At 50.3% G+C, this 24593-nt stretch overlaps 1 protein-coding gene across 2 annotated transcripts in view; it reads left to right on the top strand.

Annotated features, from left to right (window-relative positions):
- Positions 1-9223: 9223 nt before the first annotated feature.
- Positions 9224-24593, top strand: part of B4GALT1 (beta-1,4-galactosyltransferase 1) — a 202947-nt gene continuing 187577 nt past the window's right edge. The window contains exons 1-2 of one of the 2 annotated variants that reach the window (XM_080362697.1): positions 9224-9504; positions 21451-21686. In XM_080362697.1, the coding sequence (XP_080218823.1) occupies positions 9276-9504; positions 21451-21686 (465 nt within the window). In that variant the 5' untranslated portion in view covers positions 9224-9275. The remainder of the gene's footprint in view (positions 9505-21450; positions 21687-24593) is intronic. The other variant, XR_013923537.1, reaches the window with a different exon arrangement.

Raw genomic sequence — 24593 nt, 5'->3', positions numbered from 1 at the left:
TGTGGGGCAGGAGCGAGGGTTCTGGCTCTGCTGCCTCCTCCCTGTGACCCTGCCAGCTGCAGACATGTGAGAAGGGCAGGAGGGGCAGGTATGAAGGTCCTGCGTTTCTCTGCAGAGCCAGAGACTTAGTCTTGTTGCCAGCCAGCAAGGCAGAAAAACACTGCTGCAGGTGTCAATGACAAGGAAGGAGACTTCTGCTTCCAAAAAGGATATCACACTTGTTCCCTCATGTCATTGTCCCTGCCTTTGTGTGTGTTCTTACAAGCTCACTGGCACCCACCACCCATGTCCTTGCCACCCACCCAGGATCACTCATCACATCTTGGGCCCTTATCACGCCTCTGCCTCCCGGGTGACCGTGGTGCTGTTTACAGGCTTTTCATCTGGCTGGGCACCAATGTCAGGAGGCCAGGCTGGATTGCATCACATCGCTCTTGCACCACGTCTGCCTGGTGGCCTTATCTGTGGTGTGGCCTTGGTGTCGTCACCACTCCACCCAGCACCTGCCAGTTCCTTGCTGTTATCTCTTGTCTTTCCTGGATTTCATGTCTGTTCTCGGCTTCCCGGCTTGCTGTGCCTCCACTGATATTTTAACTCCTGTTCTGCTGCCCCTCCCAGGGATTTTGTACACCAGCAAATGCCAGGGACCCACAAACACGGCAGAGCCCCAAGAACAGAGCGCTACATTGCCAAGACCAGAGCCCACAGTCTATCCTCTGGTTGCATGAGGAGGCAAGTTAAGAAGAGGAGATTAAGTACTGCACTCGTTTTCATCCTTAGATCCCTCCCATCTCTGGATTTCACAGAGATGATGAAAGTCTTCATTCTGCCTCTCCACTCATCCTGAGGTCTCCCCATGAGTAGGAGAGACAAGGACCAATTTATTCTTCATGATTCGCACACACACACAAAAAAAACAGAGATGCAGGTGACCAGAGGTTTTTCCTTTGGATACACAGAGTAGCCAAAGTATCAGGTGTGAGGAGGTGTCCCTGTGTAACTGGGGCAGAGATCAGCCATTACCACTTCCCGGGAGTTTCTGCACACTTTCGGGATCCAGACCACAGCTTCAGCTGCCTCCCTCCTCTATTACTGTCGGTAAATACTCCCACGTGGCAGGCAGTGAGTAATGTTCATTATATCTTTCAGGATTTAAAAAATTCCCAGTGACACCTTTGGCCACGAGAGTGCAGGACAAGGTGAGTACATGGGCAAGTCCTTCTGCCTGCTGACACTCCCACCAGTGGAGGGAACAGAGCCAAGGTGGCATTGATCAGAGCTTCCCACCAAGCCAGGCTGCGCGCTGGACCTCAGAGGTGCAGCAGGTTCAGGAAGCATCCATGGCACACCTCTTCTCCTGCTTCAGCTGCCAGCTGGGGCAAATGTAGCTGGGCAGGAGTTGCTGTGGCTTGTCCCAGTCCAAGGGCACCTGCTTCTCCTCTCCCTTGGGTTCACCTCTGTCTGTTCAAGCCTCTGGGCTGCAAGACATGCTCTGAATGCACCTGCAGTCCACAAATGCCCTGAAGCTCTGTTTATGGGTGAAGTTGACCTTCCTTCTCACACATGAGGGACAGCTGTCCAAATCCTCAGTGTAGCAGATAAAACAGCAGAAAAACCACAGATTTACTTTTTCCCCAGTAAATGCCCAGTCACTGTGCTGGCGTGCAGGAGGGGATGAGGCTATGTGCCTGGTCTGGATGGGCAGAGCTCTGAGCTAGCCATGCTGGGACTGTGCCCTCCTGCTCTGAGCCCACTCAGGTAACATGGATGCTGGCAGCAGGGGCAGGTATATCAGCCGTCCCAAACATACCGATGTTCACTCTTGTTCATCTGGGATTTTGTACCCACTGTAATTCACAAAAAAATCTGATTTCAGAGTGTCTTTCTCTCTGGAGTTTGTTTCTGGGTAAGCAAAACTGTACTGCACCTCAATCTTTTATACCTTCTTCTTTCTCAGCATTGCTGATTCCGTCTTGTGTAGCACTGAATGCTGTTATCATCCTGCGTTTAGAACCATGCTGGAAGAGAATGGGCAGAACATATGCCAGCGCTCCCCTTCAAAAAGACAGCTGCTCTTGGCAAGTATTCCTGGAGGAGATCCCTGGGCTTTTGCAGGAGATGTCTGGTCTTCCCAGTTTGCCAGTTACTAAACCCCACAAAGCTACCCCAGGGTGGATGAATGTAAAGAGGGATGTAATGTAAGAGAATTGGGGAAGTCTTTTTGTTTCTCTGTGCATTGAGGGAATGCTGTTTGGTGATGCTGCATTTGTGTGAATCTTTGACAGTAAGGTCACCCAGTTGTGCCTGGCCAACTTTCCATGTCTCTGCTGGTAATGTTCACACTTGTTTCCACCTTCTTCTACACATCCAGAGGTGTAGCATCCATCTGAAAAAAAATCAAGGAATGAAATGGTCTTCAGTGTGCTGTTTATGCAGTGAATGTGCAGGCACACGTGCTGCTCAGCACTTTCCTTTTAGCTAAATTGCCAGAGAAGAGAGAAGCAGGTCTTGCAGGTAGATACTAAAAGCAGAACTGTGTGTCCTTGAGGTTGCCTGCTACTTCTAACTTCAGAGCCCACCTACTGTGCAGGTATCATTTTTTCCAAATGGCCTATTAACTACTTGGGTATGTACAAATTAACACCAGGAGGGAGCCATAACAAATGTAATGGAAAAGAAGGGCACCATCACCTCCAGTGAAACTCAGCCGGTTTCTTCCAGCACATTCCCGTAGCTTTTGGTTTCTATTCCTCTTCAAAGCTGCAGAATGAACTCTGCAATTTGCAGAGCAAAGTTCTCTGGGACATGTCATTTCCTTTGAGATAGCAATATCCCCAGTTAACTCACATCTTTGCTTTACTTTTTTACTCTCACGCTATGGCCATCTACATCTGTCCTGGCAGATCAGATCACAACTAGAAGCATTGCAAGCAGCTTACTTTTGAGTAGCCAGATGCTAATGCAGAATTTCTCCTTTGTGAACCTGTCAGGCAAAATGAGCTCAACACTGGCATCAAACTACATCTTTGTGTGTAACCTTCATCCCAGATTCTGCTCTGGAAAGTACACTGTTCAAGGGCCCAGCCAGGTCTGAGTACCTCTGGACAGATGCTGTTCTTGATGCTGTCTGTTCTGGGAGGCAAAGCGGTGCACGAAAAAGAAATACACCGCTGATGACAAGCATGAAGCCTGAGGACCCTTGTAATGGATTTATGTTTAAGTTGCTGCAACACATAATCTGGACTGTATGTTATAGGAAGTATTACAGCAGGAGCCATCCAAACCAAAAGAAGATGAGCCTCATAAGGAACTGGGCAAATGTGGAAGTGGTCCAACCTCAGCTGGTTTTGGAGCCAGATTTTGCCAAAGCCCATTTAACCTTATATTGTTGGCTAGAATGGGATGTGTGTGGCACCATACCTTGGGGTCAACCATGATGTCTAGCCATTAAAAAACCCTCAAACAGCTAAGGGAACTGTTCAGGTTAAAAATTACAAAGATTGTAACTAAGAAAAGGTGGAAGTTTCTCTTAACTTAGATGAAAGTAAATGCAGGTAGAATATGGCTTCTTGCTAGGTGATGAGTTTCTCTGCAGATGAAGTTACTTTTTTCTCTTGTACTCTTCAGCCCCCACACAACCAGAGCTTGGCAGGCACCTCTCTGTATTCTGACAGACATGACTGTGTGCCTCTTGTAGATGATTATCCTCACTTCTCTGCCAAAGTAAGCACACAAAATGGCACCTGAGACACAGCTTAGCACCACCCAGGTAAAAAGAATCACACATGCATTTGTCACAGGATTGCCTACAACTGACACGAAAGGGAGAATCAGTGCCATGGGGATGGTGGGGAAATACAGGCTCATGCACCATTCCTGTCACAAGTTTGGGACACCCTCAGTCTGCAGGAGGACCTGTTAAGGAGGCAAGGAGGTTAGCAGGAGCTCGTCTATGTCACCATCTGCTATTCCAGGGCTGCTTGGCACCCTTCCCAAATTGATCCACCATGCAAAACCACTGCACAGAACTGTTTCACTGTTAGCAGCAGAAATGAAAGAGGAACGGTGCAAACAGACATACAGGTTTGTAAGATGATGTCAAATGTGAGTCTCATGCTCTGCCAAGCTGGAACAATTTCAAGCCTTTATTTCAAGTAATGACCATTGCAAATTGTAGACAAAGCTTGTTGTCTGGTCTCTCATGAGACTACTTTCCATGGAGACAGTGCTGTCCTTGATTTGATTCCTCTGGGCTTTTAGCAAAGGACAGTTGGGTGTTACTATTGGGTCTCCAGAGCTTTCTGCCTCTTTTCACTTGCTCCTTTGCTGTCTGCATACCTTGCCTGCTATCTGTCCTTCAGCTGAAGCCTGCTCTTAACCAACCGTCCTCCTAAACCAGCACCTTGTCAGAAGACCTCTGCAGCCCACATAGCAGCAAGCGGTGGCCATTTGGAGCAGGGTCCTGAGAGCTGGGGGACCAGCTGGAACACTCTGCAGCAGGGTGACCTGAGCAGCACAGAGCCATTCCCCTTGCCTCTGGCCCCTGCCCTGCGGAAACGTGCAGCTCCACACTGCTGCCACACCGGTGCTGGAAAAAACAACAACAGAGGAATGTGGCTGTCTGGTGCGGCACTGCGCAGCAGTGACGTTCACCCACCCACCCGCTCAGCATCACCTGGCATCAGGGAGAGACACGGGGAGAGACAGACATTGGGGACATCCCTGGGGTTTTGCATGCCTCGCAGAGAGCAATGACCTCAAAGAGGGTCTCCCCCATCCCACGCCGCTGAAAAGGGACCATATGTCTGTCCCACTGGCACTTCTGGAAGCAGCATTTCTAGTAAGGGGGCTGCAGTAAATTAACACCAGAGCATAGCTGCAGAGCATGGTGCACTGTTGGAATCCACAGCGTGCATGCACACAGAGCATTAACAGCTCTTGGGGTGCACAGTGCCAGCAGAGGGCACTTGTGAACCGGCACCCCATGAGCACGAGGTGCACACCACCACTGCCACCCACTGCTGTCCACCTCCCTCTTCATCTGCCCTTCCCCAAATCCCAAACCTAGCTTCCTACGTCTGATCTCAGTTGCTTCTTGCCCAAGCCGTGCTCATCCCAGGCACCACTTTCATGCCCTGGGAAGGTAAACTGCAGGTTTTTTGCTCTTGTGAGCAGCTGGCGCTGTGGGCTTCACTCCAGTGCAATCCAAAGCTGCTCACATGTGTGGAGCCTGCTGCTGTCCCCAGGGATGCCCAGGGCTGCCACAAGCACACTGAAGAGAGGAATCACAAACCCCAACTCCTGGTCTCCCTGGAGAAGCCAGCAACATGATGTATGTTGAGCTTGGGGTAAGCTGGTAGGAGAGTTGCTGCAGGGACTGTGTTTCTGTGGCCTTCCTGGACAGGAAAGTGCTTGTGAGGCTTCACACACAGAGACACTTGAGAGATTAAACCAGCTCCTGCACCTCTATTGTCCCAGCCACCTTCAATTCCACAAGGCCATGCACTCAGGGGGCCCATGTTTTGCTGTGGACCAGGACACAGAGCATTTCCATGTGGATACACCCCTGCAGCACTGGTGGTGATCACACACTCCTCTTCAGGTGAGAAGTGGTTGCCCCATGGCAGCAGTTGGTGCTAACCCCATGGCTGAAACACTGACTGCAGCATGGACCTGGAAAGCTAGATCACACTGAAACAAATCCTTCCAGGAGTCATAAATCTCCGTTTGGCACATATTCACATCCTTTCCTGGATTGTGCCATGCTTCTTGATAATTTTGCTCTTCTTCTGAGAGTACAGGGCCTGTAACCTCCCTCTTCCCCCTCATACTTTGATGCCTAGCTACAAATGTACATTACATTGCAATGTACATTACATTACAAATGTACATTACATTGCTACATTACTAGTGAACTGTGACTCTGTTGCACCCTGATAGCTTATTTCAGCAAGTATTTTGGATGTTTATGATCTCTTTCAACTGCCAAGTTTGATACAAATCAGACTTACGGATCATTAGACATTGTGGATGTGCAGCAAAGCAGTATAGTCACACAGTAGTTTTTGTAGGGAGAAAAAGGCTAAAACTTAGCTTCACCGAAAAATAACATCAGCACCACAATGAGGCCAGGGAGTTAGAAGTTGATCTGAGTACGACTGGTAAATCAGATCTCTAAGGACTCCCCAGAGGTTGAGCTCAGGTGAAGATTGCAGTGGTTATAAGGTGGAGAGGGTGGAGCTGACCTTGCCTAAGAATATGAATGCATGCACTTTTCCTTTAAGGCCTGTATTTCTATTTCCTCATTCTCAGGTTCAATAAGACATCTTATCTCTATACCAAAGCAGGCGTGCCATTACGCACATAAATTTATATACTTACATTTACCCATACATGTATGATAGCGTACTCATGTTTGTGCAGAGTGCAAACGATCCTTGGGTGCAACAAAGGCTCCTTTCATCACAAGGCCCTGCTCTACTTCCACAGCCATGTTGAGTGTGAGCGAGACAGTGGTCCCATGGAAAAAAGTGGCAGTGTTTGTATACCACTCACACAAAACATAGAAGGCATTCATGGTAAGGTGCTACAATGGACCTGTGGAAAAATGTGCTAGACGCTTCCTAACCCTCTGATGTTTGTACCAAACACTGTGCTGTGACTTCTTTTACTATTGCTTGCTAAATTTAAGGTGTGGCATACAGAACAGTGTCACAAGAAATCAAATTGACTCTACCCTGAGTCACGGTCAAGGAACTTTCCCCACTAGTGCCCAATTCAAAGCTGAAAGAAAGGAAACACAGATTCTACTAGCAGAAGTCCAGGTATTTGCTGACAGCAGTGAAACATGGAAACTGTGGACTGATTTGCAAACTCTGAAGAACGGATTGTCTGCCGAGAGTCACATTGCTGGGTTTCCTCTTGCTAACTGATCCATAAAAGATGTCTGGAGAGCCTGGAACCTTTGAAATCTGGGTTTTCTCATTAGGGAAGGCAATTTATGAGCTGGTCCCTAATTGAATGTTGACTGAGAATATCAGCAGTGATGGCAGTAGCGTTGTGGACACCAGGATTGTCATTGTGATGCTCACAACATCAGGTTTAACCAAAGCACAAGGCAACTATTAGACTGACTTGCAGAACGTGTCAGAAAGAATGGAGAAACATGTAAGTGGACAGAAAAGAGGAAGCAGATATCTCTGGTCATGCACCTTGGATGCAGGATAACCCTTTCTCCTTGAGCTTCCTCATAGCAAAAGTGATGCCCATCTTCCAAAGGTGCTTTCAGGTGATTAGTAGAAGCTGCTTGGGAAGGGCAAAGAGATACTGAGGCCTGAAGTAAATTCCTTATCCTGACAGAAAAAGGAAACTCCTATGTCCCACAGCAAGGTAGATTTGTCCAGATTCAGGATCGCTCCTGGAGATTGCTGACCATTTCAGTTTTTAAAGATGAGTGGAGACCCTCACAGTGATGGCAACAGCCGTATTTCCTGGGCATTCTCTTCCTGTTTCTGCTCTCTCAGCACGGCATTACAAACTGACACCATGCTCTGCTGGTTTTCACCACTGCCAGTAATAAAAAAGTGTGTGCACTTGCTTTTGTGTAGCATCGAATAGCTATAGTTCGTGGAATCAGGTGACAAAATATCAATCTAGAGAGTTCCAGCTGGCCCAAACCCCAACACAAACCAAGAGAAGCAGCCACATGCAGTGCCTTATCTCACAGAAAAGTGCCGGTCCTAAGACTAAGAAACAGCGATGTTGTCAGAGGTCAAGGGATGGGACACAGTACACTTCCTCAAAGACCACGATGGCATATTAATCTGTAAAAGTACCTGTGAGCAGTCATTCAAAGAACATTGAAGGAGTATCCAAACATGCTGGATGAGAGCCCCGTTCCAAACACCAGCGCTTTGGCAGCACACCAAGCAGCGCTGGAGGCCGTGGAAATCAGCAGACCACGAGCGCTGGGGGAAGTGGGAGTGGAAGTGGGAGTGGTGCCTGCGCGTGTTGGGAAGCAGGTTTCACCAATGAGAAGAACATAGATTCACTTCTCCTTGCAGTAACTTTCATGAGATGAAGTAAGAAGTAACATTAAAGAGTAGAATTAAGGACTACTGGCAGGAGTTATTTAAAGCACTTGAAAACCACTTGAGTGTCACCCGATGTCCCTGAAGTACTCTGAGGCTCACAGGGCTAATCAGATACACGCAGGTCTGCCAGACCACCAGTAGAATTTTGCTTGGTCAGCTGTCAGTCTCACCTATCCCTTGGGTCACTGGTGCCCACAGACCCTTTTCCAGTCAGCTCTGAGTAGGGTGCCTGGAGTGCCCAAGGGAACAGCAAGGTTGTTACTGCCTTCCTCACTGCTGCTGTCCTTACTGAAGGACAACATTTAATCCTCCTGTCATCGCTGCTGCTGGCTGAGACAGCATTACAGGGCAGCTCCAAGGAGGTTTCTTCCCAGGCTCATGTACTTGCCACTTGTAAGAAACACATTTAACTTTGAGAGATGCTGGACGGTGCCCAGACCTGCTTGTCCAGATACTTCCACGGGCTTGATGATGGACATGAGGAAACTCTTTCTTCAAGAATGTGGAACAGGGCACCAGAGAGGTGGAAATCACCGTGCTAGGCAGCTGTCAAGCCTCAGCAGGATGGAAATGCAGCTGACTTCTACCAACTGCTGGCAATAGTCTTCCTCAGAGCAGGGCACTTGGCTAGAGACCTCCAGAAGGCCCTGCTGCTAGCGCTGCTGGTGTCTTGTGACTTATTCAACAAAAGGGTGGTCCTGGCCTTTTTTGTTTTGAGGAAAATATGTTGAAACAAGCTCCACTGGGCTGTCAGAAAACTACAGTCTGTCAAGTCATGCCAAGTGAAGAGTACCTGCAACATTCGAGGAGCATGAACCCAAACACAGCCTGTGCGACTCTGCAGCAGCTCGCAGCAGCCTCTTACACCCTCTGCTACAGCGGAGCGTTTCTGCATGCTGCTACCGTGGCCCGCACGAAGCTGCAGCCACGGTTACTATACGGTGTTACCGGGCACCGTACTGGAGAGCCAGCCAGAGAAGGGGGTGCGCTCCCAGACTCGCGGGATGCCACGGGTTGATGGCGGGGAGGGTTCCGCCGCTGGCGGCCGACGGGAGGCTGCGGGCGGGGCGCGGGCGCGACACCGCCCCCCGGCGGGCGGAGCCACCGCCGCCCCCGCCCCGTCCTCGTCCCCCGTCGGCGGCGCGGCGCGGGGCGGGCGGCGCTCCCCGCCAGCGCAGCGGCATGAAGGAGTTGTCGCTGCCCGGTTCCTCGCTGCAGCGGGCCTGCCGCTTCCTCGTCGCTTTCTGCGCCCTCCACCTCTCGGCCACGCTGCTCTACTACCTGGCGGGCAACGCCTTGGGGCGGATGGGCAAACCCGAGCCCCCGCCGCGCCACGCGCCGCCCTCCAACCTCTCGTTGTCTCCCGCCACCCGGCCGTCGGGCCTCTGCCCCGAGCCGTCCCCGCTGCTCGGTGAGTGCCGCCCCGCTGGGGCGGGCGGGTAGAGGGGCTCCGCTTCCTCCCCTCCTGTCGCCCACCCCGCGAGGGCCACGGGGGGGCGCGGGCATCACGGGCGGCCGCCGCGTCCCGGAGCCTCGCGTCGGCTCCCGGTGTCCCTCGTGGGTGTCTGTCCCCGCAGAGCGGGTGTGGGTGTGACAGCGGCGCGGCTGCCCACGCGTGTCGCCGCCGCAGCCTCGCAGCGCCCGGCGGAGGGGGGTTGTGGGAGAATCCCCGGGGAGCCGGTGTTTGCGGGGAGCGAGGCGCGGATGCTCTCGCAAGGAAGGCGGCAGCGAGCGGACCCCCGGCGCTTTTGGGGAGCGCTCCCTGCCCGTCCGGCTGGATTTCTTTCTGGTTGTCGGGGAGGTTGGGTAATTTCCTCTGGCAACTCTACCCAAAATACTCCCCTTGCGCAATCTCACAGGAAGGATCCGGCGGGCTGTCCGGGCTTTCGCAGTCTTGTGTGTGCGCGGACCTGCTCGATGAGTGGCATAGATTTACAAAGCGCTGTGAGGCAGGGTCATGAATACAGTTGTTATGCATCCCAACGGCACTTCCCACGTATTTGGTCCTGTGATGCTGTATCCTGCCTGATACGTGGCAGCCTGGAGTGTGTTTTATCTGCACTGGAGCTGTGCACCCCACAGGCCTTTGCCAGGACTGGAAGGCTGTCAGGCTCTTTGTGGATTTGCAGCCTGCTAGTGGTCTAGTTTTTACACTGATCATCTGTAGCTGTTCTGATCCACCAGCTTTGTCACAAGGCAGAGGTGGGGGCGAAGTGAATTTCAGCTTTTTTCCTCCCCTTACAAGGCTCTCATCCACCTTGGTGTTTGTAGCTGCCGCTCCTTGAACAGACCCTCCTGTGGTGTACGTAGAGTCACCACTGTGACCAGCCAGCATCCCAGTGGATAGTGACCTGGCCACAAGCTATTCGGGGCATGGAGCCTTGGAATGATTTCTGTCTCTATCAGCATGCCACTTTAGCCCAGACACCTTTATTACCAGAGATCACAGTGGAGGAGGAGGCTTCCAAGAAGCTACCTGTGGTTTTCAATTTACAAAACCGACACAGAAATTCATAGTTACCCTTGGTGTTCACTGGTCAGCTGTTTATGGATCAATGCATCTGAATAACAAATGACCGGTTTGTTATTTTAGGAAGGTGGTTTTGAGGTCACTAAGAGGAACTGTGCTATGGGTTTTTTTGTTGTTGATTTTTATTCATATCTTTCACTTATTTTTTTTTTTCCCTAGATCACTTTAAGTTGAAAGTGGCTGTGCATGCCTGTCCTCATGGACTGGATGTGGGAGCCCTTTATGAATATTGCTTTGCTTTAAATGGTCTCCACTTACCCTGATCCTCTCAGGAGTGAGTCATGTGCTTTTGAAATGCCTGGAATTTAGAGAAATGCTCTTAGTGTCCCCAAGATTCAAAGTGTTATCACAGTTAGATGCTGAAGGATCAGTTAAAATATTTTATGCTGTCTTTGAAACATCTTCAGTGCCATTTGCAGAATCCACCAAAGGCTATTGGAAGTGGTTACCTATGTTCAGACAGCTGCAGGGCCGTGCAGAGCGTAGCTCTTTACAACACAGCAGGCAAACGGTTTCTAGCTGTGTTACCTTCAGTACTTGTATGGTGGTGCACTCAGATGCAGGCTGTCTCTGTCATGGCTTCAAGGTTTGTAGCCAGCATGTAGGTAAGAAACCTGATGGGTATTTATTTTTTTTCTGCCTTTTTTTTTTCAGGTTTAGGTAGCAAGCAGCATTTGTAAAACAATCGTGTTGTGCCTCAGATGCTGGTCAGAGCTGAGTCTGCCCTGATCAACATCTCATGTATCTCTAAGGCCAGAGTGGGGGATGGAGAGGTGTACACTGCAGGCATTTCTAACACCTAATTCACTCACCCACAGTTAGAAGAACCCTCTTCTTTTTATGCACAAAGCTCCTATCAGTATGAACATAACAAGCAGGCACCAGCAATCACCTTCCTGAGATTCCCACCTTCCCAAAGCCACGGAGAAGGGCTTCAGATGAGAACAGGCAGCTCCAGCTACCCAACTGCCCTATTCCCTTAGCGTAAACCTAAATTTCTTGAAATGCACCTCTTTTTTTTTTTTTTTTCTTTTAATTTTCTGCTCCCGTCCTGCCCGCGCTGTGGGGAAACATGTGATGAATCATGCAGGATATGTGTGACTGAGCGGCTCGGGCTTTTTGAATGGTCACATAGCCAGGTACTTGTCTCAGAGGCCCAGAGGTTTCTTTCGGGCGCTGTTTAGAGAGAGTCGTTTACAATCCCTGCTGCCTGGATCTGCAGCAAATGGATTACCTGAAGGAGGTTTAATCTCTACAAGAAGCAGGCAAATTTAAAATACTTCTGTGGCTCACTTGCCCTTATTTATAATTTAAACGCATAAATCGGTGCTGGGGAAATAATACCATAATTCAACTTTAAATTAAAAGTCCTTAACAGCTATGAAATTCTCTAATACAAGCTAGTATAAGGATTTTGGATTTATGCTCCAGTTGAGAGCTATGTGCCAATGAGTATCTTAAATGGGGTACTGAGAAGCAGTGCCTGTTCTTACTGCAGTGAAATTTCAGCCTCCTAGAAGCCCAAAAGTGAGCAAAACCAAATCTATCCTGCATCTGTCCATTCCCCAAACTGTTATATTCTTTAAGAGCTGTAGAACAGTATTAAAAAAAGCCCAAACAGTTAAAAGCTGCTCTACAGAAGTAGTATATATGTTGGCCTAAGTGCTTTCAAAACAGTATAGTGCTTTTTTTTCTATGTTTTCCATGAGGTCTTTGTGTTTTGGTGGTGGAGTAGTTAGGTGCCTGCTGTTTTTAGGAAGGAGTGCAGAAGAGGGCACATTCTTTGCTGGGGAGATTCCTCTCCAAAAGAGCTTGTCTTAAAGCAGCGCTTATCTTTTGGTGCCAGAAGTCTGCAAAGCAGAATCTCATGGACAGGCTTATCTGTATTTCAGGGATGTCATTTTCAAGTCCTGCCTGATCAAGTGCACGTGTTGTTTATGGAGGTTATTTTAGAATACAGCTGTCTCCTTGCCCATTTTTGATCCCCATTTAGATGGCAGGTGTGGCTGCTAAGGGATGACGGACTGAAGAGATGTATCATTACCCGCAGGCCTGTGAGCATCTCATGGCAAGGATGACCCAAGTATGGTAAATATGTTGCACTCAGGTGTCAGTTTCAATAGCTTTTCACCCTTGGATTTCAGTTTAGAAAACTGACAACCCCAAACCCTAAAAAAACCCTGGGGATTGAGAGAAAGTAGCTCCTTTGGGCAGCCTGTGGATGAGCATCTGTCGGTCAGTTGCAGGGGAAGGACCCGTGGTACTGGCTTTCTCTCTGATGCACCACTTCTCATGCCTGTGTAGTCAGTGCAAGCAGTCGCTCCGAACTGTAGATACCGAAGATATGTGATGAGAATGTTCTGATGCTTTGAGGTTTGTTTGGAGGAGACAGAGGTTGCTTGTCAAAGCAGTGGTGATGTTTACTGCCTATATTACAGAAGTTTTTTTATCTTCCGCCTTTTTTATTTTTTTAAACTTTCCAATACAGCCTCTATCTCTGGTTCTTCCCAGGCCGGGTGCTACAGGCATTACTTTGCTCATGTCTGCAATCTGAATTGTGCTGTGTCCCTCCGCTGCCTTCTTTCGAAAAAGTAAAACAGAAACTCAAAGAGAAGAGCATGGAGAGGGCTGGGGGAGGGGGAGCTAACACGTGGACCACTTTGCTCAAAAAGTTAAGCTTCCTTGGCCTCAAAATAGAGTTTGAGAAACTGTTAAACTTCTCCAAAGAATATGTTTAAGATGTTTGGCAGGGAGTGGACGTGCGATTCTGGCAATACTGCCGACAGCTCTGGCGCCACCCGTGTGGTCGGGAGCACGTCGTACCTCGGAAGCGCAGGCTGTCTCGGCGGGCAGGGAGCAGCCTTTGTGGTGAGAGCATCCTTAGCATCCTCTTATCTGGTCAAAATGAAGGTCAAGGACTATTAATTGGGTTTGCAGTCTAACTCGGAAAGGTACTGCGCCTTCCTGTAAAGCAGCTGTTTCGGGAACACGGCACAACAGATGGGATGTGCTGGGGACAAAAGGAGAGTTTTCCGTCTCATGCTTCTAGTGTTTTATAACGTACTTGTTTCTCTGCCAGCGTTGATCTGAAGCAACAGCTAATTTCTTTGGAAACTGGGCCAAGTTTGTGTTTGCAAAGAGGCGGACGCTTGCAGCTTCCCGAACTGCACTTGGATGCAGAATTCAGTTAAGCTCTCAACATTCCTCCTCTGGTGTGGAGCTCCTTACTCTGACTTCACTCAGCAGATGGAGAACACTGTCACTGCCTTGAGGTCTCCCTCCCACCCCAAGGGGCAGTGTGCGTGGTCCTCAGCCAGGAGGTGCTCTGGGTCTGGTGGCCTCGTCAACAAGGCCAAGGCACCAGGCTGCTGGGCTTCACCACTCAGCTCATCTCCTCGCTTGTGGACCATCCTCTCCAGCCAGTATCCTGCAGCTACAGAAATTCATAGTTACCCTTGGTGTTCACTGGTCAGCTGTTTATGGATCAATGCATCTGAATAACTTCCCTCTGTCCTGTGCACCCTTCTCCATGGGGCAGGAGGGGTTTTGGTTATAGAGGTTTTGGGGATAGAGTCATCCAGTCCACAGCAGTGCTGCAGTGGTGGGGCTGAGGACCTGGGGTTTTTCTGGGACGTGGACAGAGTAGTGTCAGTGTCCAGCTTGCCCCTGTCTCTCTGGGCTGGAAAAAGTCTTCCTGATCGGCCCATCCCCACCAGAACAGTGTTTTCCTTTGCGCAAATCAGTGCCTAGAGCTCCTGCCTGCGAGGAGAGGTGCTTGGTGAGCAAGGCGTAGATTCAGTCCTCCGGATGGGCAAGAGGTGGCCGTGGCCGCTGTCAATGCTGGGTCATGGCAAACAGACTTTCCAGCTGCCTACTGGCTGCAGCTGAGCTGCAGGAGCTCGGGGCAGTCCCCAGGCCCCTGCAGATGTTTGTCTGAAAGAGGGCTGCTTGTGTCACCTCCCCTACCACCGATCCCCAGGCCGGGGTGTCACTGGACTCGTGTTGAGGGCACTTACCCGCAGCCATGTCTTACTGAAGCTGGCAACAGCCCTGTGAAGACTTCGTGGGGTGGGTTTCTGCAAATCTGGGTGCTCAGGGGCAGCGAGGCTTCAGCAGCCGTTTTCCCAGGCACACAATGCCCTGCTCCTGTCCTCACCTCCCACACTCCCTGCCACTCGTAGCACCCCCTGCTTTTGGGGGTGCACAAGCCCTGGCTGACTTTTGGCCAGACAGAAGCACCTCTGCCCCACCTGGCACCCACTGCTGCTGAGACAGTACACCCCAGCCCTGGGGCAGCGCTGGGATCCAGGTGCAGCCGCCACCGGCCAGATGGGATGGGGTGGGGGGACTGGGGGCTGCCTTGCAATTTGGGGCTGCCCCTGGCAAAGCCCTGTCCCTGGGATGCCACTCAGCTGGGGAGAGCTCCTGTCTGCCCATCCCATCCTGCGGCGGGGTGGGGGTTCCTGGTGGGGGGCAGCTCAGCTTTTTCTCTGATCCGGGCCTCTCTGTTTGTTTGTTTTGAGTTTGCTGTTTGAGGGCTTGGAATTTAATTTTGTGGCGGCAGCAAGCGGGGCTAATCGCGTGCAGATTGCCTGGCTCAAAGGCAGATGGTTCAAAGCCGCTTCAGTGAGCGTGTGCTGGATTTGAGCCACTGATGAGGACTTTGCTTCTCTCCCAAAAGTACCTTCTTGTGGAAGGGATGATCTTTTTTCTTTTTTTTTAAGACACCATGTGCTAGGCTGAGACCTTGTATTAGAACAGGCAGTGTTTGGGGTTGGATTAAGACATTTTTTTATGTCTGTAGTCACTCAGTTAATCATGCAAACCTGTCATCCTGCAGGCTCAGCGTTGCCAGTGTGTGATGCATCCTGATTTTTTTCAGCCTGTTTCCCTTTGGGGTCCACAGTTGCAGATGCCAGACGCTACATGAGCCTGCCCAAGACCGGGCATGTGCTGGTGTAGCAGGCTCAAGCCTTGCGTTGGCATAGCTGACATCTGTAAGGGGATGCAACTTTCCAAGTGTACACCAGCCGAAGAAAACGTATCCCAGTCCTTGGGAAGGAAAAGGCGCTTTTTTTTTCTCACTGGGATATTTCTGGCCATACCCAAGGATGGCTTTTTGTTGTTTTAAACATTCAAGAGGGAGTGAGAGCTGCAGGCAGCAAGGGGCAGCAGCTGCCAGCCACTTAATAGGAGACAGAGATGTCCCCATGGTTATTTTGGCTAGTGGGTTGCAGGCCAGGCCAGGAGGCTGCTCAGGGGATGCGTTTAGGTGGGGGGGCACTAGGGCTGTCCCTTCCACTGATCCCGTCCCCCCACCACAGGGCTGAGCCCCAGTTCCAGCTGGGCTGGTGCTGCCTGCGTGGGCGCTGGCGCAGCTCTGAAGCTGAGCTGATTTTAATAGGAAACTCGTTCTTTGCTGAGCCGTGGGATGCAGCTACCTGCCTGCCCTGGAGCTGTCACGTGGGTCTGGGGGCTGGAGAGACCCCTGATCCACAGCCCGGGGTGCAGGGACTTGCCCCTGCATTTTCTAGGGTGGGGCTGGTTTTGTTTTTCGCAGCCAGGGTAGACTTGGTGTGGCCGATGGGCCCTTCCCTTTTCTGCTGGGCCCCTGCAAAGAGAGGGTGGTTGAGTGGGGTTTTTTTTTGTTGTTTTTGTTTTCTCTTTCTGCAAGTTCTGCTTCTCTTTTCCAGCTTTCCTTTCGTCTGAGGCTCATCTGAGCATGGCAGTGCGGATGTGCACGTGGCTCAGCAGCCAGAGAGCAGCACCCGGCTCTCGGCCAGGGTAGTGGAAATGTTCTTTTCTGCTCTATTTGGGGAGAGATTTTTTCCGACCTCCAAGCCACACGCTTTTGCTTTCATTCTCACTAAATTAAACGTCTGATAGTTGCTCCTGGCTTAAAGCACACAGGTGAATTTTGCCGTTTGTCCTGGTGAAGTGTTTGGGAGGGCGATTCAGTCTGCTGGATCACCTCTGCAAACCTGGCCCTGAGCCCCGCTGCCCTCCTTCCCATCTCCTGCTGCTGGGGCTGCACCGCCCTCCTGGGGAGGGGGTTCTCCCCCTGGCCCCAATCTGAGCCTCGCCCCAGGCTGCCCTTTGTGGCTGCTGCCCCATGTGGTGTCACCTGTCACCACCTGCTTGGATGGAGCAGGTCACCATCCCATTCGCAGCCCCGCTGGAGATGCAAGGGAACAATTCTGGCTCTGCAGGGCATTGCCACATGAGTTTTCCCAACACTTCTAGTATCTGTGGTCCAGGGAGGCTGGGGCAGCCTCTAGATTTATTATGGCATCAGGCTGAGAGGATTCTGGACTTTTTGTGTGAGGGTCCTCTCATTTGGGTCAGCAGGATGAGCCAAAGAGGTTTAGCTGTTGTGGCAAGCTTGGCCATTTGGACGTCGGGGACAAGGAGATGACTGGGGCTGTGGGCCATGTTCCTGAGGTCTGAGAGCTGTGCTGGCTCTGGGTTTTTCAAGCCTCACCTTATGCTTTGTGTGGGAAGCTGCTTCCTGTTTGTGTGCACCGCGACCGGCACCCGTGCCTGCACAACGCCTTTCCTCCACACTGTCCCGCTCAGCAGAAGTGCTTCTGAGTGTCAGAGATGGGGGGCGGGAGGGGGCTGGCTTTTTTGTGTGCCCGTCTCTCTCTTACCCTACCACTGCCACCTAAAACCTCCTTTCACAGTCTCTAAAGTGTTTGGATATGATGCTGTGCTTTCGTGTCTTCTGCAAGCTACTGGCAGTTGCTTATTCACGTTTTCAAGGTTTTCTTTTGTGAAAATGTATGTTTGAGGCTCATGAAGCTGCTCTGTTGGAATTTTGTAACTCTGACTCCAAAACCTGTCTGCCTACCAATGCCAGGCACTGTGTGTGACTGGAGTTGTGAGTCCACATAGCTCTGTCATGCCTGTCTGTTTTTAGCAGGGGCTCGATATACAGTGGCTCCTATGTCAGGCAGTCACCTTAGGCAGAAATAGAAAAGGTTGAGATTAAATCAATCAGGCTGGAAAGTTTACTTAGAGAACACAGACAGGGATACAGTTTTGGCTGGTGGGGCAACACTTGCAGCAAACTTCTTGGCATTGGCAGATCGTGTCCTGAGTCAGCATCCTGGGGAGACAACAGCCTTGGGGCTGCTGGCCATCCAGGTAGTCACATTTCAGACAAAATGATTTAAAATTAGCAACTGGAACTGTGACTCTGGTCGCTGATTGGAAAGCCTGTGTGTGCAGATTTGACTTGTTTTGTCCTGCTTGGGAAGTGAACTGAAAGCATTGACTTGCAGCAGGTAATATGTTGCTGTTGCTTTTTGTCAGCCACATGGCTTTACAAAGTCTAGTTTCTTTTAGCTGTTCCATAGTTGAAAACAGCCTATTCAGGTTTTTTGCATTTTTGTATTCTTACTGACTGCAGCGAGTGTATGAATTAGGTGACTTGCATCCAGCCTGCCTCAGAAGCAACTGCCTTGCTGTATGTGCAGTGCCGGTGACTGGGGTCTTCTCACTGACCTGCGTGTTGGCTGCATCCCTCGGGGCAGCATTTACAAGCTGTGCTGCCTTTTAAACTGATTTGATTAACTGGGAGGTTGGAGCAGTACAGATGATTTCTCACCAGTTTCCTTCAAGGCTCTGAAACTGTTAAATCTTTGACTTCCACAGCTGTTTTTTTATCATGAATGTCTTCTTCTCTCCCATCTTTTCCTTGCTGATATTCCAGCCTCCTGAAAGTAAACGAGCAAGTGCTGGTGGGATGAGAGGTCCACGTTTGGTCTGGGGGGCTTGTGGGTACCAAGCTGCAAAAAGCCTTACTTGCAGTGTCCGGACACTTGTGGCTTTCCTTGCCCAGCTCCCGCTCACAAGCCACCAGTGGGAGATTTCACCTGTAAATTCAACAAACTTTAGTTTCCTCGCCCCTTACTCTGTGCCAGTGAGTGTGAGACATTGAAAGATCCTTTGTTTGCTAAACCAGAAAGCATCCCCTGGGCTGACGGGGCTCATAGCTGTTTCCCCGGAGCAGCACCTGGCAGCTGAGCGGCGGCGGCTGGGAGCTGGGAGCCCGTCAGGAAGGTCTTGCTCAGGGACGCAGCCGGCTGGCGCCTGGAAGCGGCGGGGCTGGCCGGGATGCGCTGCTTCCACCCGCTGCTTCCTGCAGCATCCGGCAGGTTGGTCCTGCTGCTGGCTGCAGGATGCGGGCAAGGCAGGGGCATTAACCTCCCTGGGCAAAGATGCCCAGCGTAATCCTGTTCGCTGGCCATGACTGGTTAGGTGACCCGTGCCCAGCACAATGCCTTTTGCTGTTTTAAATTCACAGAAGTGTGGCATCATCCTTAGTGCTGGTCTCCTAACGGAGGTGATGCTGTGGGGCAGAGGGGTGGGCAGGGTGTGCAGTGTGGGTTGAGGCCAGAGGTTGTTCTGGGAGAGTGCTCTCCACCATGGTGGGGGATGAAGCAACAACTGAATTCGGAGGAAACTATGCACTGTCTGCCCCTCCTGCCCCCACTGGCCTTGCTGCTCTGGCACCTGCACCCGGCTTGTCCCAATGTGGAGGTGGTTGTGCCTGGCCCTCAATCCTGCCACTGCTGAGCCCTGGTCCTAGTTGTGCTGCTGCTGCGTGTTCCTTCCTGCCTCAGTTCCTCCCATTCTTGCCTCTTCCTCCCGCTGCAGACCACCCTTCCAGCTCTCCCTGCACGCTGCTTTCTGACCAGAAGGGCTTCATTCCCAGCCATGCAGCCACAAGGCAGGCATCGTGCCGTGTAACAACCAGGCAGGCAGGTTGAGGATGCAGCTGGAAACTGTGTGAGTGCTGAGAGCATGGGCAGAGTGATCCCAACAGTGCCTGGGCCCTGAGAAATGGCTGCTTTTCCCTGTGCCTAATTAACCTTTGCAAAATGCAGAGAATGGGAGATCCCTTTGCATCCTGCCCGTGGTGCTGGTTTCTGCAAGGTCTTGCCTCTGCTGTGCAGGCAGTGAATCAGGCGGCAAAGCTTCCTTGCTGCCTCTGCGGGTGCACTGAGCACCTCTGCCTCTTTGGCCCATCTCCTTCTTGCCATCTCCAGCCTGAATGAGCACAGGTTTTTAGACCAGCACAACTGAAGGCATAAAATCATAGAATGTCCTGAGTTGGAAGGGACACACAAGGACCATTGAGTCCAACTCCTGTCCCTGAACAGGACAACCCCGTAGTTGACACCGTGTGTCTGAGGGCATTGTGCAGTCTCTTCTTGAACACTCTCAGACTTGGGGCCGTGACACCTCCCTGGGGAGACTGTTCCAGTAGCTTTTTCTAGATAAACAACCAGGGAACGAGCTGTGAGCCTAGAGCATGATTTCGGCTTTTTTTAGTAGCCATGTGTTGGGTATGCACAAGGTTGATTGTGAGGGCCACTTTTTAGAGCTCTAAAAATCACTATGCCGTCTTTTCAAGGGGCTCCATAAGCACAGTGTTCGCACTGCTGGCATGTGTGCACTGTCTGTGCCCTCAGAGGGACCTGGAGGTCTCTTCAACAAATGCGAAGAGGAGACAGTGGCTCCAAGACACAGATGCGAGTGCATGCATGCACACACGCATTCACACCCAGGTGGAGGAGAGAGAGAGGGCACAGCAGCCAGATCTTTAAGGAGTGATCCCCAGCCTAGTGTTTGTGGTAAAGACCTTCTGCTCATGCATCCATAACTCCTGCAGATGTTTTACTGGGAGCTGAGCATGCATGCAAACCCCTGTTTATCAGCTCACCATTGCTGGGAGCAGGACATGGCAGCAGGAGCGGTCTGTCTGCTGGCAACTACCTCACTTGGTCGGTTTTTGCTGCAAGCCTGTTCATCAGGGCTGGAACAGCTGGAAGCAAATGCTGCAGAAAGGACAGCCTGGATGTTAAGAGGGGGGACATCCACAAAAGGGCTGTGATCAGCGATGTGTATTTAGCCCCAGACCCACGTACAGCTGTATGGGAGGGACCGCTTTGGAGCCAGTGTGTCAGAGCAGAGAGCCCCTGGCAAGCAAAGAGCTCTCCTGCAGACATGTGAGCTGAAATCTTGCAAAGTAGGTCTCCTCAGCCATATCGGTGCTCATATCAGTGCTGTATCAGGCCGGGGCTGTTGCTGCCCTCTCTCCCTGTGCTTGGCCTTGAGCTTCTCAGGAGCTGCCATCCTCTCTGTGGTGCCAGGGGGGCTTCTCAGTTTTACACAGCCGTTTTGGCACAGATTATTTTGGCGGTTTCAAAACCTACCGCTATTGAAACTGTGCGCAGGAATTGCCAACATGCATGCAAATCTGAATATATTTTTTTAGCCATTCTAATGCGGGACTTTTAATAAATAATGGATATGCCTACAGAACACTGAAAGTATCTAAGAAAAAAAGCAAGAAAGGGGGTTTTGTTCACTTAGCATCTGGCTAACCTTGGCATAAGTAAATACATCGAGAGGAGAGCAGGACTATTTTTGAAGTGCTTGACTCTCACGCTGCGCGAGGTGGGTAAGGGTGCAGAGGGCAACACTCTTCTCTAGGCTGGTTTTGTGGCCAGTGGGAGCACAGCTGTTGGTTTGACACCCGAATAGGAGGATTTTCAAGACTCATTTGGCATCAGTGACTGGTTTGGGGTCTGATAGCAAGAGGCCACAGCGTTTGCGAGTTTGCTCTGAATGGTTTTGTGCCCTTCTTTGGATACGGCTGGTCCAACCTTCCACACCTCTGTGCACTGCTGGGATTTTGCTTGGATTCAAACCTCTGTTTTTAAAAAGCAGAACAAAAATATCCAAGGGTGTAAAGGATGTCTGCTCAGATAAAAGATGATGTGTGCTAACTCGCTTTGTGCTGTGCCTCTCTTCCAGTTGGTGCACTACGTGTGGAGTTTTCCCGGCCTGTGAACCTGGAAGAAGTGGCGAGAATAAACCCAGAGGTCAAAGCAGGAGGTCGTTTTGCTCCGAAGGACTGTATAGCAGTTCAGAAAGTAGCAATAATCATACCATTCAGGAACCGAGAGGAGCACCTGAAGTACTGGCTTTATTACCTACACCCAATTCTCCAAAGGCAGCAACTAGATTATGGAGTATATGTTATCAATCAGGTAAGATGCTAAAGACATAGGGCAATTTTGCTTCAATTATTTTGATGGGAAATCTGGAATCTCCTCCTCCAGTTAGGCGCGATTCACTCTAAAGAGCTTCTGCTTAAAGAAACCATACGGTGAGGAGGGAAAAAGTCCCTAACAGCACAACTCAACCTAATTTCTCTTGCAGGAATTGTATACAGAGATCTTTGAAGTGACAAGGCGGCATTAATGCCTAATCTAGCACTGGGCATGCCATAAAGCTGTAGGATTTCACACTTACTTACTTAAGCAACTTCTGTTCATGTTAGTGAAAATGCACAAAGTGTCAGGATGGAGAATGCAAAAGTGTGGCAGTGGAGCAGGTGAGTGATTGTCTTCAGGTGAACAGAATAGAAAAGAAACAAGGTGGATTTTTTGTTTTGTGGGTTTTTTTTTCTTTTTTCTTGCTATCTTATGGCCTTAGACCTGTCTTTAAATTAAAGAAAAAAAAGGCATGTTTCACTCCAAACAGCCTCTCTTAATTAATGCCATAATGGCGGTTAAATGAATAGGTGTTGTTCATACTTGGAAAAGCTTAAAATATATAGGCATTTGCATGGGCTGCAGCATGAAAGAGCAGATGCAGCTCTGAGAACCCCAGCAGATACCATCGGCTGGACAAACTCACAGAGCAGTTTCTCTCATGGATATGTATTTATATCCTGTTTTCTCAGCTCTATAAAGACTGAGATGAAATAACATGCTTCTTTAAATGTAACTCCTTAAATTTGCAGATCAGCTGATGTGTTTGGGCATATTAAACATGACGAATATTTAAAGTGGTCACACAAGCAATAAATTTCCTCACAGAATTGAAAGTAAAGGCAGACCTTTTTCTAGAGAAAAAACAAATGCTCTGCTACTTGTATTTCTCTTACTTTGCTCATTTCCATGGTGCCAGAGATCCGGGCAAAAGTGATTTGCAGGGAATTAGCGGTAGCTCCAAGCACGGCATCCAGGATGCTCTGGCTGACTGTGCTTGTGGCCGGGCAGCCATGTTGCTGAGGGCACAAGGCTTTTATGCACCATACAGACTGGCACGCTGTGCCCCAAAATTAAGCCCTGTAAGGAGTCCCTTCTTGTGTAATGCAAAGAGCAGCTGGTGCTGCTGCATTGCAGCAATGTGGGGCCAGCCCCAGCCCTTTGTCCTTCAGGCTGCACTGGTGCCACAAGGATAGAATCATAGAATCACAGAAAAATTTTTGTTGGAAGAGACCCTGAAGATCGTTGAGGCCAACCATAACCCAACTTTGGCACAAAACCATGTCCCTAAGAACCTCGTATACACGTCTTATAAACACCTGCAGGGATGGTGACCCCACCACTTCCCTGGGCAGCCTGTTCCAGTGAAGAAATTTTTTCCTAATATCCATTCTGAACCTCCCTGGTGCAGCTTGAGGCCGTTTCCTTTTGTCTTACCACTTGCTACTTGGGAGAAGAGACCAACACCCTCCATGCTACAACCTCCTTTCAGGTAGTTGTAGGCAGCGATAAGGTCTCCCCTCAGCCTCCTTTTCCTCAGGCTAAACAGCCCCAGTTCCCTCAGCCGCTCCTCACCAGACTTGTGCTCCAGACCCCTCACCAGCTTCATTGCCCTTCTCTGAACTCTCTCTAGCACCTCAATGCCTTTCTTGTAGTGAGGGGCCCAAAACTGAATACAGGATTCAAAGTTGCTTGAGCTGCAGTCCCCAGCGGTCACGGAGGTGCAGGTGGGTGCAGGTGGCAGAGCTGCATGCCTCCCGTCTCTGAGCGTGCCGCAGAAGCAAGGGTGCGATGCGGCTTCCAGCAGTGATCCAGTGATGGAGGCTGCTGCTTTCCTGGCCAGGTGTGGCTCACCATCTGTCTCTACCGAGGACTGGAGAGAGCTGCCTGCTGCAGTCCAGGGGCACCCATTGTGGGCAACCGGCTGTCTCCATCACAAAGAACTGGTGGTGCAGCTGTGGTTGGTATTTCGCCATCAGTGGTGTTCAGGGGTAAGGAAGGTAAGAGACCCCATCATGTAGAGCTGCACAGACAGTGTCCAAAGCCTGGCTGGAGCTCCTGCTGCTACTGCGATGGTGTATGTTGGCTTGCATTACTTTGTGTTGCTGGCTCCTCCTCTCTGGTCCTGTCCTTCAGTGCTAGGGTTGTCAGGCTGTCTGTATGCTCTAAACTTAACCCTCAAAAAAATTATTGAAGCAAATGTTTTTTCCAGACGCAACCCTTGAGCAAAGTTGGAGTGACATCCAGTACAAAGGGTACATATGTCCTGAACACATGGCAGCGGTAGGTTAGCAAGTAAGACTATTTATAAAATAAACATGCTCCTTCTACGTGCCTCTAACAAGCTGTGTCTGTATGAGGCAGAGTGAGTAGTGATAATAAACCCACTGGATGCATCTCTTGAGAGTGAGTGGGAACACTGAGTAGAGAGAGTTGCAGAAAATGTATTAATTCTAACAGAAGTACAGTAGGAAAACAGTCTTATTTCTCTGCTATCTTGACAATTGCTTTTCTCTTTTTCTTGTCTGTCCTTCCCTTTGCATCTGCCCTCCTTTTTTTTTTATTTTATTTTTCCTTCTAGTGGGGAAATATTACCTTTACTTGTTAATCCTGTCTATAGCAAAGCAATCACTGAAGCAAGGAGAATTACTGTGTGATCTGGTTCTTACACGCTGCCTACGTGCTCTTCTGTGCTCTGCATCTCATAGAAAGAAAGAGGAGCGCTGAGCCCTGCTACTGCTGCACTGGTAATGTCAAACTTCTTCCTTTCAGCGCAATGTGTTTCCCTCACCAGTCCATTGTGTCTCCACCATGCTGTTCTTGCGTGCCTGAGTACCTCAGAGTAGGACCTGGCTGAAGTCAGGGGGATGATGTTTGCAAAATGTCCAGTGTGTAACAGGG

Source organism: Nesoenas mayeri (genome assembly GCF_963082525.1).
Source record: "Nesoenas mayeri genome assembly, chromosome: Z".
Classification (NCBI taxonomy): Eukaryota; Metazoa; Chordata; class Aves; order Columbiformes; family Columbidae; genus Nesoenas; species Nesoenas mayeri.
This window is presented reverse-complemented; position numbering and strand designations above follow the sequence as displayed.